Genomic DNA, 14498 nt, shown 5'->3' with positions numbered 1-14498 from the left:
AGGCAATGGGACATTTTGCTCAAAACAATTGACTCATTCATTCACTATATACCAAAATCTGTTTAAAACAAATAATAATAATAATAACCCCAGTCCCAACCCTAATATATATATTTTAGTATGACAGGAAATGTGGAGAGAGAGTTGGGGAGTGAGACGCAGCAAAGATCATCGGGTTGGGAGATGAACCCGCAACACGCTGTCAGACTGCATCAGCAGTCTAGCTGCCTGGACCCATTGGGTGAAGGGGCCTCAGTGTCCACTGTAGAGGAGAGGTAGGCGGCTGTTGTGTAAACTGCAAAGTCCACTCACTATACAACACAAATCCAGTGTTTTTTGCAATATTGACACTGGACGCAGATCTCTCCCTCAAACTCAACCCTGTGGTAAAGCTGACCTGGAGGACAACAACATAGTGATTTATTTATTCAAAGAGGAATCATTTTGGACTTCTGGTTCATTATCTATTAGTTTGCACTGAAAAGGCATTGGAATGTTAACCCTTGCCCCTTAAAAGATTTAAGCATCCAAAAGCATTTTAGGTAATGTTTACTTGATAGTTGATTCCATACAGATCGGCCATACTGCCATATTATTTCAACATGAATAAAAGTAGAAAACCAACTTAACGGTGTACACGATTACTGTACCTCAATTATTATTAGCTTAAAAAATTATAATCTTAGGCATGACGTTAAAGGGGGTAGAATGTAGTAGGCCTACATCCTGTCCTAGTACTGCCCTAGTGTGGTGTTCTGTACCTAGCAGGCCGTATTGATGGGGTGAGAAGATGGCTGTCCAGGGGTTAGAAGCCCAGGTATGGGTCTTCATGGTATAGGGTAGCAGGGCCGCCCACAAACGTCACAGAATCCATTAGACTGGCTGTCAGTGTAACGGGACCAAGAAGGATAGATGCTGGTTCCAACTGGTGTTACACATTTGTTTTCATTGTTGCTTGTTCTGCAAAATAGATATTAAATGCTCAGTATCAAACACTGCATTATGCTCACAGCAGCATGTGTTTCATGGTATGAATGAACAAACTCTCAGAAATCACAATGACATAAAAGTCAAATAATCAAATCCCAAAACATTACCATTACTCAATATTCAATAATCAGGTCAGAGTAAGGGCCGATTCATACTCCTATTTTACCGCTGTTTCGGCGCTGTAGGCTAGTGCCGAAATGATTTCGGCTCGTCAGAATTTTTCAGTAGCACCGAAGAGCCGACTTTAGGACGGTACCCGCCCCCCCGAACCTCAAATGACGTCAAATTGTAGGCTTTACAGCGCCGAACCGACTTTTATTCGGCTCTAAAATAGGAGTATGAATCGGCCCTAAGTAAATATTCACAATTCACATTAGTTATCTGTCTCTTCCAAAATAACCCACTTCCCTGTTTACATCCAACATTCTTGTCACATTCTCACATAAGATCACAGTAGGCTATCACATCCATTATCTTACTCCTCCAACCCAAATTAGTTAGCACAACTCTTCACTCAATGCCCATTGCCCTGTCAGCTACTAGAAACTAGGCCCCATGCTAGTTGCTAAGCTAACTCCACCTCACTCTGACTCTTCTTCATAACATATTTGTCCCACAACAAAGTTACACACAGTTAAAATACAATCCAGACATACATCATCCCAATAACATAATCCCACAGCATGTGCATTGCCAGTATAAACATCTCACCTGCAAAATAGATATTAAATGCTCAGTATCACACACTGCATTATGCTCACAGCAGCGTTTCATTTCATGGTATGAATTTATGAACAAACTCTCAGAAATCACGTGAGAGTTCAGTTCAACAAACCATGTAGGCCTACAAGATTCGGCACAAACAAGGGACTTGTTGGGGACAAGTTTCCCCCCTCACTATATTGTTTCTTTTCCCTTTTTACCTCCTTTATGATGAATTCCTGTTCTGTTCTTTGGCTGTGTCTATTTGTATGTCTCTAAATGTTTTTGATGAATTGAACAAGGTGGACCCTCTTGTAAACAAGTGTAATGCTTTATTGGGTCGTCCACTCACAGTTAACAGTCTTTTGTATTGAGTTGTGCTTAAAATGTACTGTAATTCTGCAAATCAGTCCACATGAGACTTGACACGTACACCTCACACACTCTGTTCCCCTGGTGATACTTCGCCACCTACTGGTGATAAGTTACTGGTACTGTTTTTTACACTTCTGAAATAATGAACCCAGCACAAAAATACCTTTTCAATCTCAAATAAAATAGAAAACCTTCACACCCACAACATGTATGACACAATCAAACTTTGAAATTGTCAGCAACTATATGGTTGCGCCACATCAGGGTGCAGTCTTTGGTCAACAGGAGCAGGAAGGGGGGGGGGCAGAGGGGAGGGAGGGAGACAGGGCAGAAAGGAGCGGTCATCATGTGCATGCCTTCTGTATGTGTGTCTTCTGTTTTTGCTCAAACATGGAGCTCCACGTTGACTTCAGTATGACATCAGTATGAGATAGCACTCACTGTGATATCAACTCTAAATATGTCTTTCTCTAGAATAGCCAAACGAGAATGCAGTTATTTTCAGAATATTTAAACATCCCGTTCTCCTATCATGTATGCATAGTAGCCACATTTTCTGTATGGACTGTGTGCTGGAATGGTGGAAACAAGATGGAAGAAAGAAATATCTTTAAAGAAAGAAAATATCTTTAAATGTCGATCTGACCATTATCTTGGCTCTGCAGAACCTGTGCGAGATCTTCATAAAGGAGAAACGTTGGAAAATGGAATGGCAGCCGTGGAATCTCGGGCCATCTTGCAGGAGAAACTGAAGGCCTTTAATGAAGTTAATTCTTCAATATAGCATTTATTGATTTGATTTATAAAATAAATAAATAAAATGGTTGAAAAATGGAGATAGCTGGTTTCTGCCCGACAGCAACGATATTGTTTCCACAATATAGTTGAACAATAATCTGTAGATTGAAAATATACAATCTATGCCAGGTTAACAAATGCACCTGGAATCTGTTTAAAAACCCTGCTATATAAATTACATTTAAACCATTTGCATAAGACTGCAACAGTCTAGGTATGTCAACCAGTAAGAAGCCCTGAGGTTGCGTGCAGCCGTGCACTCCATCCGTGTTGGCATGGAGTCAGATCAAAATATGTAATGAATTCTGTACTGGCCATATATGGAGCGTGTCTTAAGTGTACAGGGTTTGATGAGGTCAGATCAACATATGGAATAATTATTCAGAACAGATCAGCTCCATATATGGAGATCTAAGGGTGGCAGCGGGGGCGGTGTCTTGAGTGTATACAGGGTTTGATTAGGTCAGATCAACATATCAGGAGAGATCTAAGGGTGGCAGCGGGTGCATATATGCGTGACGGAGCGACAGACAGATTTTTCAGGTTTTCATAGTAATCTGCGACCTATGGTCGCAATAAGCATCTTAAATGAGTGCACAGTGCACACACTCATTGAAATAATAATTATGTCAATAACAATAATAGCTCATGTATGGACAAGATACATGAAGGAAAATGTAAAGAACAATTCAAGGAGAGAGAGCCAGATAATGAGTATGGTGACATTGTAGATCGGCTATTTTCAGCATGCAAACAAGTGTAAAATCAGTGATGGATATTTCGTTGACTAAAACTAATATTTTTTTATTCAAAAGACTATGACTAAAACTAGGCCTAAATAAACCATTTCTGTTCAAAACAACACTGGGTTAAGTGAAAGGAAAAGAAAGAAGTGTAATGAAGGTCGGTTGACCTGAACCTAACACTGAGCATAAGACTGGAATGCTGCTCAGTCCAGCGTTGGTGACGGGGTGTCTGGACTCTGGATGGGTGACATTTGGAAGAGTAGACTTTCACTTGTATTTAAATGGTTTGCCGGAATTTGTGGTTGAATGAAGTTCCACGTATACCGGTACTTAATCTGTATATCTGGTCAAGAGGAATCTCCTAAAAGGCAGAGAATACTAAGAGCCACCCGAGAACTATACCGTCCATATCCCCAGGCCACTGTTTCCAAAAAAACTAAAAGTGGGTTGGGATGCATGTTTGGGTTGTGGACCAATTTTTATGAGTCACAACTAGGCTTATATATAATATATATATATAGTGTGTGTGTGTGTGTGTGTGTGTGTGTGTGTGTGTGTGTGTGTGTGTGTGTGTGTGTGTGTGTGTGTGTGTGTGTGTGTGTGTGTGTGTGTGTGTGTGTGTGGTTCTCCTCCTACCTCACCGACCGGACCTACCAGGTTTCCTGGAAAGGTCTGTTATCATCCCCCCGAACCCTCCAAACTGGGGTCCCACAGGGATCTGTACTTGGTCCCCTCCTTTTCTCACTGTACACTAAATCCCTTGGCACTATTATCTCTGCTCACAATATATCCTATCACTGCTATCCTTCCCCCCCTCTGCCACTCAGGTGGAAGAGCGCATCACTGCATGCCTGGCTGACATCTCACAGTGGATGTCCTCCAACCACCTCAAGCTGAACCCAGACAAGACTGAGCTTCTCTTCTTGCCAGCTAAATCCTGCCCTATGCGGGAGCTAACTATTTCCGTAGACAACGCCCTGGTAACGTCTGTCCCAACAGCCAGGAATCTTGGTGTTGTCCTGGACAGTCAGCTCTCGTTCAAAGCTCACATCACAGCTGTCACTCGATCCTGTAGGTTCACACTCTACAACGAATTAGACCGTTCCTCACCCAGGAATCAGCCCAGCTCCTAATCCAGACAACAGTCTTGTCAAAACTTGACTATTGTAACTCCCTCCTTACTGGCCTACCAGCATGTGCACTTAAGCCTCTCCAGCCCCCTTTCTGAAACCAGCTCCTCGCCACTCGCTCTACACACTTGCCCTCGATATGCGCGTTCACGCGAGGCTGCGCCATATTAAGTGTTGTCCGAAACCAAGCAGCCTTGAGTGGAAGCGGCTTATAAAGCCCTCAAGAGCGAGTCTGTGCCGATCTAGACTCGATTGCCTTGTGCAGCCCTGCTTTTTGTCCGCATGGAAACCGCGACCTACAAATGGAAGTACCACTACAAATAAATGATAAATAAACTCCTCCTAAACAATCTTCATCTGATGCAGAATAGACAACGCTCCAACTGATGTTCACAAGGGCTCTTTATTTACCCCACCGTGAAAAACGATAAATGAAACCACACAAACAAAACAACTTTTAACACAATGATTTATAAACACCATGGATGTATATGTCATTTTTGACAGTCATGCTGTATTTCCTTTTTCCATATTAATGAAATCCACATGTCACACAAACATACACGATGCAATGCAATATAACTGTACAAACAAAATAACAGGTAACACAATTGCATGATGGTAACCATGGCAACGAATAGTGTCTGTTTCCTGTTTCTTCACAAGGAGGGCGAGTGTATCTCCAAACAGTTTTTTAAACCCAGCACCCTAATCAAGGGAACTTGATTCAGCTGGAGGGGCACTTCCTGACGAGGGAACCTACCGAGAGCACTTCAAGTCAAGGGACTGGTTTCAGAAAGGGCCCAGCTGATCCAAAATGCCGCAGCTCGCTTGGTCTTCAACCAGCCAAAATTCTCACATGTCTCCCCCCTGCTCCGCTCCCTCCACTGGCTCCCGGTCGCTGCCCGCACAGAATACAAAACTCTGATGCTGGCATTCAAAGCAACCAAAGGTATGGCTCCCCCATATCTTGCAAGTATGATTGAACCCTACAAAGACTCCCGCGCACTCAGATCAGCCAACGCAGGGAAGCTGGAAGTACCCTCACTAAAAACGCTGGGACAACGCTCCACACGTCCCAAACTCTTCTCCCTTCTGGCTCCAAAACTGTGGAATGCACTTCCCATTGCAGTCAGAACTGCAGCATCACTCCCAATCTTCCGCCGTAGTTTGAAAACCCACCTTATCAGACTCCATCATGGCCCATAGCACTTACCCTACCCCCTTAGATAGCATTTCTGTAGACTTAGATAGCATTTGATACAGACTTATAGCATGTTATGTAGACAGCACTATAATTGCATTGTATATAGTCATAGCACGCCATAGTACATATGTATAGCATAGTAGTATATATGTATAGTTTATATGTATAGTTTCATTATATAGATATTCCACTGTTACTTTCTTAGCTTACGCATGTTTCATGATAAATGCTTTTATGTGATGTATTCCCATGCTTTTTGTTCTTGCTTATTGTAAATCGCTCTGGATTAAGAGCGTCTGCTAAATGCCTAAATTGTAAATTGTGTGTGTGTGTGTGTGTGTGTGTGTGTGTGTGTGTGTGTGTACAAAGCATAAAAAAAAAAAAAACGAAATCACAAAATCACAACTTTTTATCAATTACATGAATTCCAGCATATTTCAAAAGTATTTCATAAATAAAATAATTTCCATAAGCCTACAAAAAATGTTTTAGTAGTAGTGAAAATAGCGGATCTACAAGCTCACACAACGCGTAACAAAGTGACGCATTGTGGGCTTGTAGATCTGCCATTTTCACTAGCTTGGGTCCCGGGCAAACGTCTAATTTCTCTTTTGGGTCTTGCTCTTAAACGTTTGGGCGCCACTGCCCTATACTATAGGCCAGTGGTTCTCAACATTTTCAGGCCGTGACCCCCCCAAAAAATCATTTGAACTGGGGGACACCAACAAGCACTTTAGTTTCTCAGTTTAGTTTGACTCATTCCACAGATTCATTTTCTTTTTACCTCATTCTTATATTATTTGACAATTTGGCCAGTTTTTACAGTAGGCCTATAGTTTGTTGATTATTTTTGATGCAGTCATGGTCTTTTTTAATTTAATTTAATTTATTGTTTTGTTTCTTTCTCATTTTTTAGGTTTTAGGTTTAGGTCTTAAAAGTCCTTAAATTGTCACTTTACTGTCATCTGGGGACCCCTCCAAATGTGACCCACAGGTTGAGAACAACTGCCCTAGGCAACAAGAATGACCACTATGGTTAATCTAATGGACCTCATCAGATAATGACAATTACATTTACATTTACATTACATTTTACCTGCTGGACCTGGGCTAATTAACAAAAACCTGTTATTTGGTATTCTGAATGTCCCGACACCCTACCCGCCCCTCCCTCATTTCACTCTATAAAAGGTATTGGTGTGAAACCACTGCTTCACTCAGCCCTCTCCTCTTCATCCAGAGAACCGCCATCAACCTGCTGAACTTCAGGCAACCATGTCCTCTCTCTTTGTGACCTCTCCTCTGCCCACCTGCGGTCGTGTTGGCTCCTGCATGAGAGCCAGCAGCATATATGGCGGAGCAGGAGGTTCTGGCGTCCGCATCTCCCAGGCCACCGTACTCCGCACTACAACCGGCTGTGTTGCATCTGACTTCAACCTGTCTGACGCCATTGACATCAACGACAACAAGAAGGCCACCATGCAGAACCTCAACGACCGCCTGGCCTCCTACCTGGAGAAGGTGCGCAATCTGGAGAAGGCCAACACTGACCTGGAGCTGAAGATTAGACAGTTCGTGGAGCAGAGGGTCACGCCTGAGATACACGACTGCACCACCTCCAAAGTCATCATCCGTCAACTTCAGAACCAGATTTCCAATGCAGTCTGTGGCAACGCTGCAATCTGCCTGGCTATTGACAATGCAAGGCTGGCTTCAGGTGACTTCAAAGTCAAGTATGATAATGAGATATCCATGCGTCAGTGTGTGGAGGCAGACATCACCGCTCTGAGGAGGGTTCTGGATGAGCTAACTGTGGGAAGATCCAACTTGGAGCTGCACTATGAGGGTCTGCGGGAGGAGCTGATGAGGCTGAGGAGGAACCATGAGGAGGAGCTGTTGATGCTCCGTTCCAAGGTGGGGTGGCAGGTGAACGTGCAGGTTGATGCTCCTCCTCAGGAGGACCTGGCCACAGTCATGGAAGGAATCAGAGAACACTACGAGAAGGTCACCGCCCAGAACCGCATAGAGATGGAGGCATGGTTCCTGGCTAAGACCACTGAGCTGAACCAGGAAGTCGCTGAAAGAACTGTGATCCTCGATTCGTCAAAGAGTGTGATCATCGAGGTCAGACAGACACTGCGCAGTCTGGAGATCGAACTCCAAGCCGAGCTCAGTAAGAAAGCATCTCTGGAATACACCCTGGGTGAGACCCAGAGTGGATATGCCAACCTGCTGGCAGGTTACCAGAGACAGGTGGGTATCCTGGAGGAACAGCTAACCCTGCTCAGAGCTGACATGGAGCACCAGGCACAGGGGTACCAGATGCTCCTGAACGTGAAGACCAAACTGGAGATGGAGATCGTTGAGTACAGGAGACTGCTGGATGGAGACACTGACAGTACCACCATAAGGAAGACCACCAGGGTGGTGACCATCATACAGGAGGTGGACGCATATGGAAACATAATCTCCAGCGACCGCCAGACCGAAACCAACACTGTGGTCATAGAGTGATGTGTCTTCACTGCGTGTCCCACCGTCTCTGCATCGTGTGAGAGTCCATTGGAAGTCTGATATACGTCATTGTGTGTAAGCCTGATTCTATACTATGGTATGATAACTGTGATGAGAATCCATATCTTTGTTGGAAGTAGAATTACTGAAGAAAATAATGATATTGTAACCTGTCAAGGACTGACTATGTGGTGCCTTGCTACTCACTCACTCACTCACTCACTCACTCACTCACTCACTCACTCACTCACTCACTCCATAAAATAATCACACCTGTGTGAAGTGAGGGGTGCTCTTATCATCATACATCAATTCATAATACATCATCTCGTTCCAGCCAATGAGAATTTGCGTCCTCACCTTCATCTTCAATGTTTGTGTTTACACACTAAAAGCTGGACCCTCAAAAATAAGTTTTAAGTAACCAGAATTCTGTCATTTAAATGTGTCATTGTATATTGTATTACTTGTCTGGATTGAGTACAAAAAGAAAAATGTCACAACTGCAATAAAAAAGTTGTCAAAGGGAGTTATAGTGTGCGGCTATATTCTTTAATCTCAGTTCACCTAGATGCCAGCATGTCTTTAAGGTTGGATGTAATACTACTAGTACTATGTTATGTACTACTATTATTTTATCCTGGATTGAGTACCAGCCATGCAGTTAGTGATACAGTATGTTACAGTAACATATTAATTACACCATAATACAGTATGAAGAAGAGTTCATTAAGATGTTGTGAAAAGTGCAGTGCTGCTTCATGTTGACAACATGATCAATGAATAGTTGGGTATTTCATCCATAAAATAGCAGATCGACATGCTCACAATATCGTTGTGAGCTTATAATTCTGCTCTTTTTGGAAGAATTCGGTATGGAGGGAAAAGCATTAAGCTACTTGTAGCTTAACTCCATAATTAAACTACATTTTGTTGTAGCTTGCTGGTAGTTCAATTACATTCATATTTTGTGTACAGCGTCATATAGTTCAACTACTATGTGGGTAATTTTGTTTTGTTTAACAATTCAAGTTACAATTTTGGGCAATAACATGAAATTAATATATAATTAGTAAATGGAAAATGGTGCATTTAAATACTGTAGCGCCTTTATCCAAGGTGCTTTACATAGAATGTGCATTCAATTCACCCATTTATAAACCGATGGCGGAGGAAACCATGCAAGGCACCAACCTACACATCGGGAGCAATTAGGGGTACAGCGTCTTGCTCAAGGACACTTCGACACTAACTCTGAGGGAGCCCGAAATCGAACTATAGGACCCACACGGTTCCCGTCCGGCTGTTCTACCAGCCACTCTACCCCTGAGCAACTGCCACCCCAGTATATAAAAAGTATAGAGCCATATACTAGTAGTATATTAACTATAGTACTAGGGCTTAAAAGGGCTAGGGGGCTGATGGAAATGGAATGCTTTAGTAAGAAACACTTCTGATACCAAATTGTAGTTACATTTGTCAGAAGAAACTTATAGTAAGTAGCCTACTCAAAAGTATGTGAAATGTATTACATTCTGGAAATGGTCACTATGCTCTATGCGGGTATAAATATCCTATAATGCAATGTGGTGTTGCTATGGCAACAACATCCTACACAAACCTCTGGCATAACATCAGTTACTCTCCTAAACAATATTATATGGCCCTATATGTATTAAATTCAAAACTACTAGAATGTAGTTATTTACTCTCCATAAGCTATATTACATGGATGTAGAATTACTTTCTTATAAGTTGGGACTTCATAGATGACAGACCTCATAGACAATATAGACATTAACTAGTACATTGAAACCTATTTAGTAGGCTATTAGTGCCAAATTCAGTGCACAAAGGGGCACCTGTGCAAATCAGCATTTTGGCATATGGCAACACTTTGTGTTTGTGTGTGATGTCAGACCATAGCTTTGGTCAGTATATATAAGATGCCATTGCCCATAATGTTTTCATTTCATTTCATTGCACAGAAGCTAGGCAGAGAGCAAGTAGACAATGGTCTCTACCAGAGCACAGAGGAGGAGACAAGAGACAACACCACCTGTGTTGTCTACAATGTGTTCAGAAGAGAAGATAATTACAGAAGTCAGTATAACCATGCTATTGAAGGAGGCAGAAGGGTTGTATGGATCACTGCAAACGGAATGGAGGAAGGAAGAACCCAACCTGAGCATATGTGGAGAGCTTTTAAGTAAACTTAAGATTTCCTTAGTGAAATTAGATTTTCTGCCTACTACCGGGACCGATTGCACTGAGAAGCAGCTCCTCCTACTAGCCTATGGCGTTCTGGAGATCGGAGCGTTGTGGAGCATCCTCAAGATGGACATCCCTTCATTTAAGAGATATGTGGACCAGCTCAAAAACTACTACTTTGATTACCAAGGTATGCTGCCCAAATCGGCCTATATGCACCAGCTGCTGGGCCTGAACCTCCTCTTCCTGCTGTCACAGAACCATCTGTCTGAGTTCCACACAGAGCTGGAGAGGCTGAGTGCAGCAGCCATCACCACCAATGACTACATCAGACACCCGCTGTCTTTAGAGCAGCATCTGATGGAGGGGAGCTACAACAAGGTGTTTCTCGCCAAAGGCAATGTCCCTGCTGACACAGTAAAGTATACTACGTTCTTCATGGATATTCTGCTGGACACGACTCGCGACGCCATTGCTGCTGGCATGGAGAAGGCATATGAGCAGATCCAGTTTGACGAAGCCATGCAAGTGCTGTTCTTCGATTCTCCAGAGAAGATGAGCGAGTACGCCAGGAATAGAGGTTGGACCCAGCGCCCAAATGGATATTACTCCTATACCACTCAGCAGCAGAGAACAGAGAAGGTGACCACTGCCTCCAAAGAGATGGCACAGCAGGTCATGGCATATGCACGAGAGCTGGAAATGATTGTGTAATCCATCCGTCCTTCCATTTAACCGCTTATTATCTGGAGTCGTTCACAGGGGCAACAGTTCCAGCAGAGAGTTGCAGACTTCCTTTTCCCCCTCCCATTATCAGGGGAATTAAGCTAAAAAAGAAAAAATTATGTTATGTGGCCCATACATAGCACCAAATAAATCTATCTCACCATCCCCAGCCAAGTCTATGGACTTTAATGTTTGTTTAGAGCACTTAAACAATCATTAAGTCCCCTTTGATCATGGCTGGCGGAAATCAAATTACCCATGATATAATTATAATAATTCTGACATTTTGGCTGATTGGGCTAAAGTATAACTTTGTAGTAAATAAACTAATATTAAAGGATTTGGCTAGAATAACATGGAAAATGTATTAACAATTAACAACTTTAAATGCCGAATTAGGCTTGTAAACACTCTTATAAAGACCTTCCAGATTAACCCTTTTCTGAGTGATATATTATCAATGCCAATATTGCCACATGTGTTTTTACTTTTAAAAGTCCATGATTATCATCTGTTGTTAAAATATTTATATAACCAGAAATCAAGCCCTCTAACAATCTTGTTAAAGCATATACCATATGCACATAGTTTAGTCATAATTGTCTTTTGAATTTAATTTGAATTGAATTAAATGAATTCCTTCATAGAGAAATATTTCGCAAAAAACTAAATGTTGACCATGAAGTTCTGCCCATCCATATATAAGGATATATCATATACTTAGGCTATGCGTATGACATACGTAGGCTATATATACAGTTGATGTATGGTAAAAATCACACCTGTGTGAAGTGAGGGGCGCTCTTATCATCATCATACATCATCTCATACTGGCCAATCAGAATGCCTGTTGCCTGTGGTTAGCTGATTTGCTCGTTTAAATATGACGTGAAGTTTAATGGCAATGGCGTTTAATGTTTTGATGTTTAATTTACGTCATATTTAGTGGAATTTTGACCTAATTTCTCCGTTCATTGTCAATAGCAAATCTTGAGACGTGTGGGGACAAGATTTAGTGGACATTTGACTTGAATTCCCCTTTCATTGTCAATGGCAAATCTTGAGACGTGTCTGGACAAAAGCCGTATAGGCCTATAGGAGGGGCTAGCGCCTAGCACCCCTCAAAAAATGGTTATTACTGACTGAATGTTGTAAGTAGAGTGTTTTCCTGTGAAGTAAAAACTAGTACGGTAGACTTTGCTTTTGTAACTCCCATTCGTATTTTGTATTACCATACTCCAACCATTCCTTTTCAAAAGTTATAATCTACAATTCACATACATTCACATCATAGGCTTTGAAGAACACTTGTGATCTGGGGCAACCCAACAGCTGAATGGGTAGGACGCGTATCCACTCACTATCCAACACAAATTCAGTGTTTTTGCAATATTGACAATATTGCACACACGGATCATTCCAGTAAAAAAAAAAACATTTTTATGAAAGCATGCACACACATTTTACCATTCACTATACAGGGACCTCTTCTGGACGCAGATCTCTCCCCTCAAACTCAACCCTGTGGTAAAGCTGACCTGGAGGACAACAACATAGTCTATAGTGATTTATTTATTCAAAGGGGAATCATTTTGCACTTCTAGTTCATTCCCTATTAGTGTGCACTGAAAATGCATTGGAATGTTAACCCTTACCCATGTAAAAGATTCAAGCATCCAAAAGCATTTAGGTAATGTTTACTTGATAGTTGATTCCATAAGTTACAAACATCAGTGTGATGATAATAATATACGGCCATACTGCCATATTATTTCAACACGAATAAAAGTAGAAAAACAACTTAACGGTGTACACGATTACTGTACCTCAATTATTTTGACAGCTTAAAAAAAAAATCTTAGGCATGACGTTAAAAGGGGTAGAATGTAGTACATCCTGTCCTAGTGCTGCCCTAGTGTGGTGTTCTGTACCTAGCAGGTCGTATTGATGGGGTGAGAAGATGGCTGTCCAGGGGTTAGAAGCCCAGGTATGGGTCTTCATGGTATGGGTGGCTCTTCCAGACCCGGAGCAGGAAGAGTCGAGGCAGAGGGGAGGGAGGGAGACAGGCAGAAAGGAGCGGTCATCATGTGCATGCCTTCGGTATGTGTATCTTCTGTTTTTGCTCAAATATGGAGCTCCACGTTGACTTCAGTATGACATCAGTATGATAGCACTCACTGTGATATCAACTCTAAATATGTCTTTCTCTAGAATAGCCAAACGAGAATGCAGGTTTTTTTTTAGAACTGCTTTTAGGTTTTGTTAGAGAAAATAAGTCATACTGACCTATCCTGAACATCCTCGTCACTGTCAGCTGTGTGAGAATCTAACAAGTTCAGGATTCAAATTTTTATATGGCTTGCCTGGTGTCTTTATCAGAAGAAGGTTTTTCCTGTCCTGTGTGCCGTGACATATTTAAACATCCCGTTCTCCTGTCATGTAACCACAGTTTCTGTATGGAATGTGTGCTGGAATGGTGGAAACAAGATGGAAGAAATAAATGTCCCGTTTGTAAGAAAATATCTTTAAATGTCGATCTGACCATTGTCTTGGCTCTGCAGAACCTGTGCGAGATCTTCATAAAGGAGAAACGTCGGCAAAAGGATCCCAAGGAGGCAGCCGTGGAATCTCTGGCCATCTTGCAGGAGAATCTGAAGGCCTTTATTGAAGTTAAAACAAACTGTGACAGAGCAGCAGAACACATTAAGGCCCAGACCCATAAAACAGAGAGGTGTATTAAGGAACAGTTCAAGAAGCTCCATCAGTTTCTACAAGAGGAAGAGGAGACTAGGATCACCGCACTGAGGCAGGAAGAGGAACATAAGGGTCAGATGATGAAGGAGAAGATTGCTGGTCTGAACAGAGATATATCAACCTTGTCAAGCACAATCGGAGCCCTAGAGGAGGAGCTGAGAGCCGAACGCGTCGCATCTCTGCAGAACCACAACGACACAGTGGAAAGAATCCTGTTCCAACTACAGGACCCACAGAAGCTCTCAGGAGCACTGATAGACAGCACTAAATACCTTGGTAACCTGACCTTCAGAGTCTGGGAGAAGATGAAGGACATTGTCTCCTACACTCCTGTCATTCTGGACT

The 14498-nt window shown here is 42.2% G+C and overlaps 2 protein-coding genes across 2 annotated transcripts; both read left to right on the top strand.

Annotated features, from left to right (window-relative positions):
- Positions 1-7223: 7223 nt before the first annotated feature.
- LOC310864580 (keratin, type I cytoskeletal 50 kDa-like) lies at positions 7224-8462 on the top strand (the record flags this gene model as incomplete). The annotated part of the gene is made up of 1 exon (XM_083773269.1): positions 7224-8462. One exon carries the CDS (start codon positions 7224-7226, stop codon positions 8460-8462), a length of 1239 nt encoding a protein of 412 aa, XP_083629395.1.
- Positions 8463-10577: 2115 nt separating this feature from the next.
- LOC310864764 (26S proteasome non-ATPase regulatory subunit 8-like) lies at positions 10578-11387 on the top strand (the record flags this gene model as incomplete). Its single annotated transcript, XM_083773526.1, has 1 exon — positions 10578-11387. One exon carries the CDS (start codon positions 10578-10580, stop codon positions 11385-11387), a length of 810 nt encoding a protein of 269 aa, XP_083629652.1.
- Between the last annotated feature and the right edge of the window lie 3111 nt (positions 11388-14498).

The sequence above is a fragment of the Protomyctophum parallelum genome (assembly GCF_964188405.1).
Source record: "Protomyctophum parallelum genome assembly, chromosome: 9".
In the NCBI taxonomy this organism is placed as follows: domain Eukaryota; kingdom Metazoa; phylum Chordata; class Actinopteri; order Myctophiformes; family Myctophidae; genus Protomyctophum; species Protomyctophum parallelum.
The sequence above is the reverse complement of the archived record's forward strand: the minus strand, read 5'-3'. Positions and strand labels throughout refer to the sequence as shown.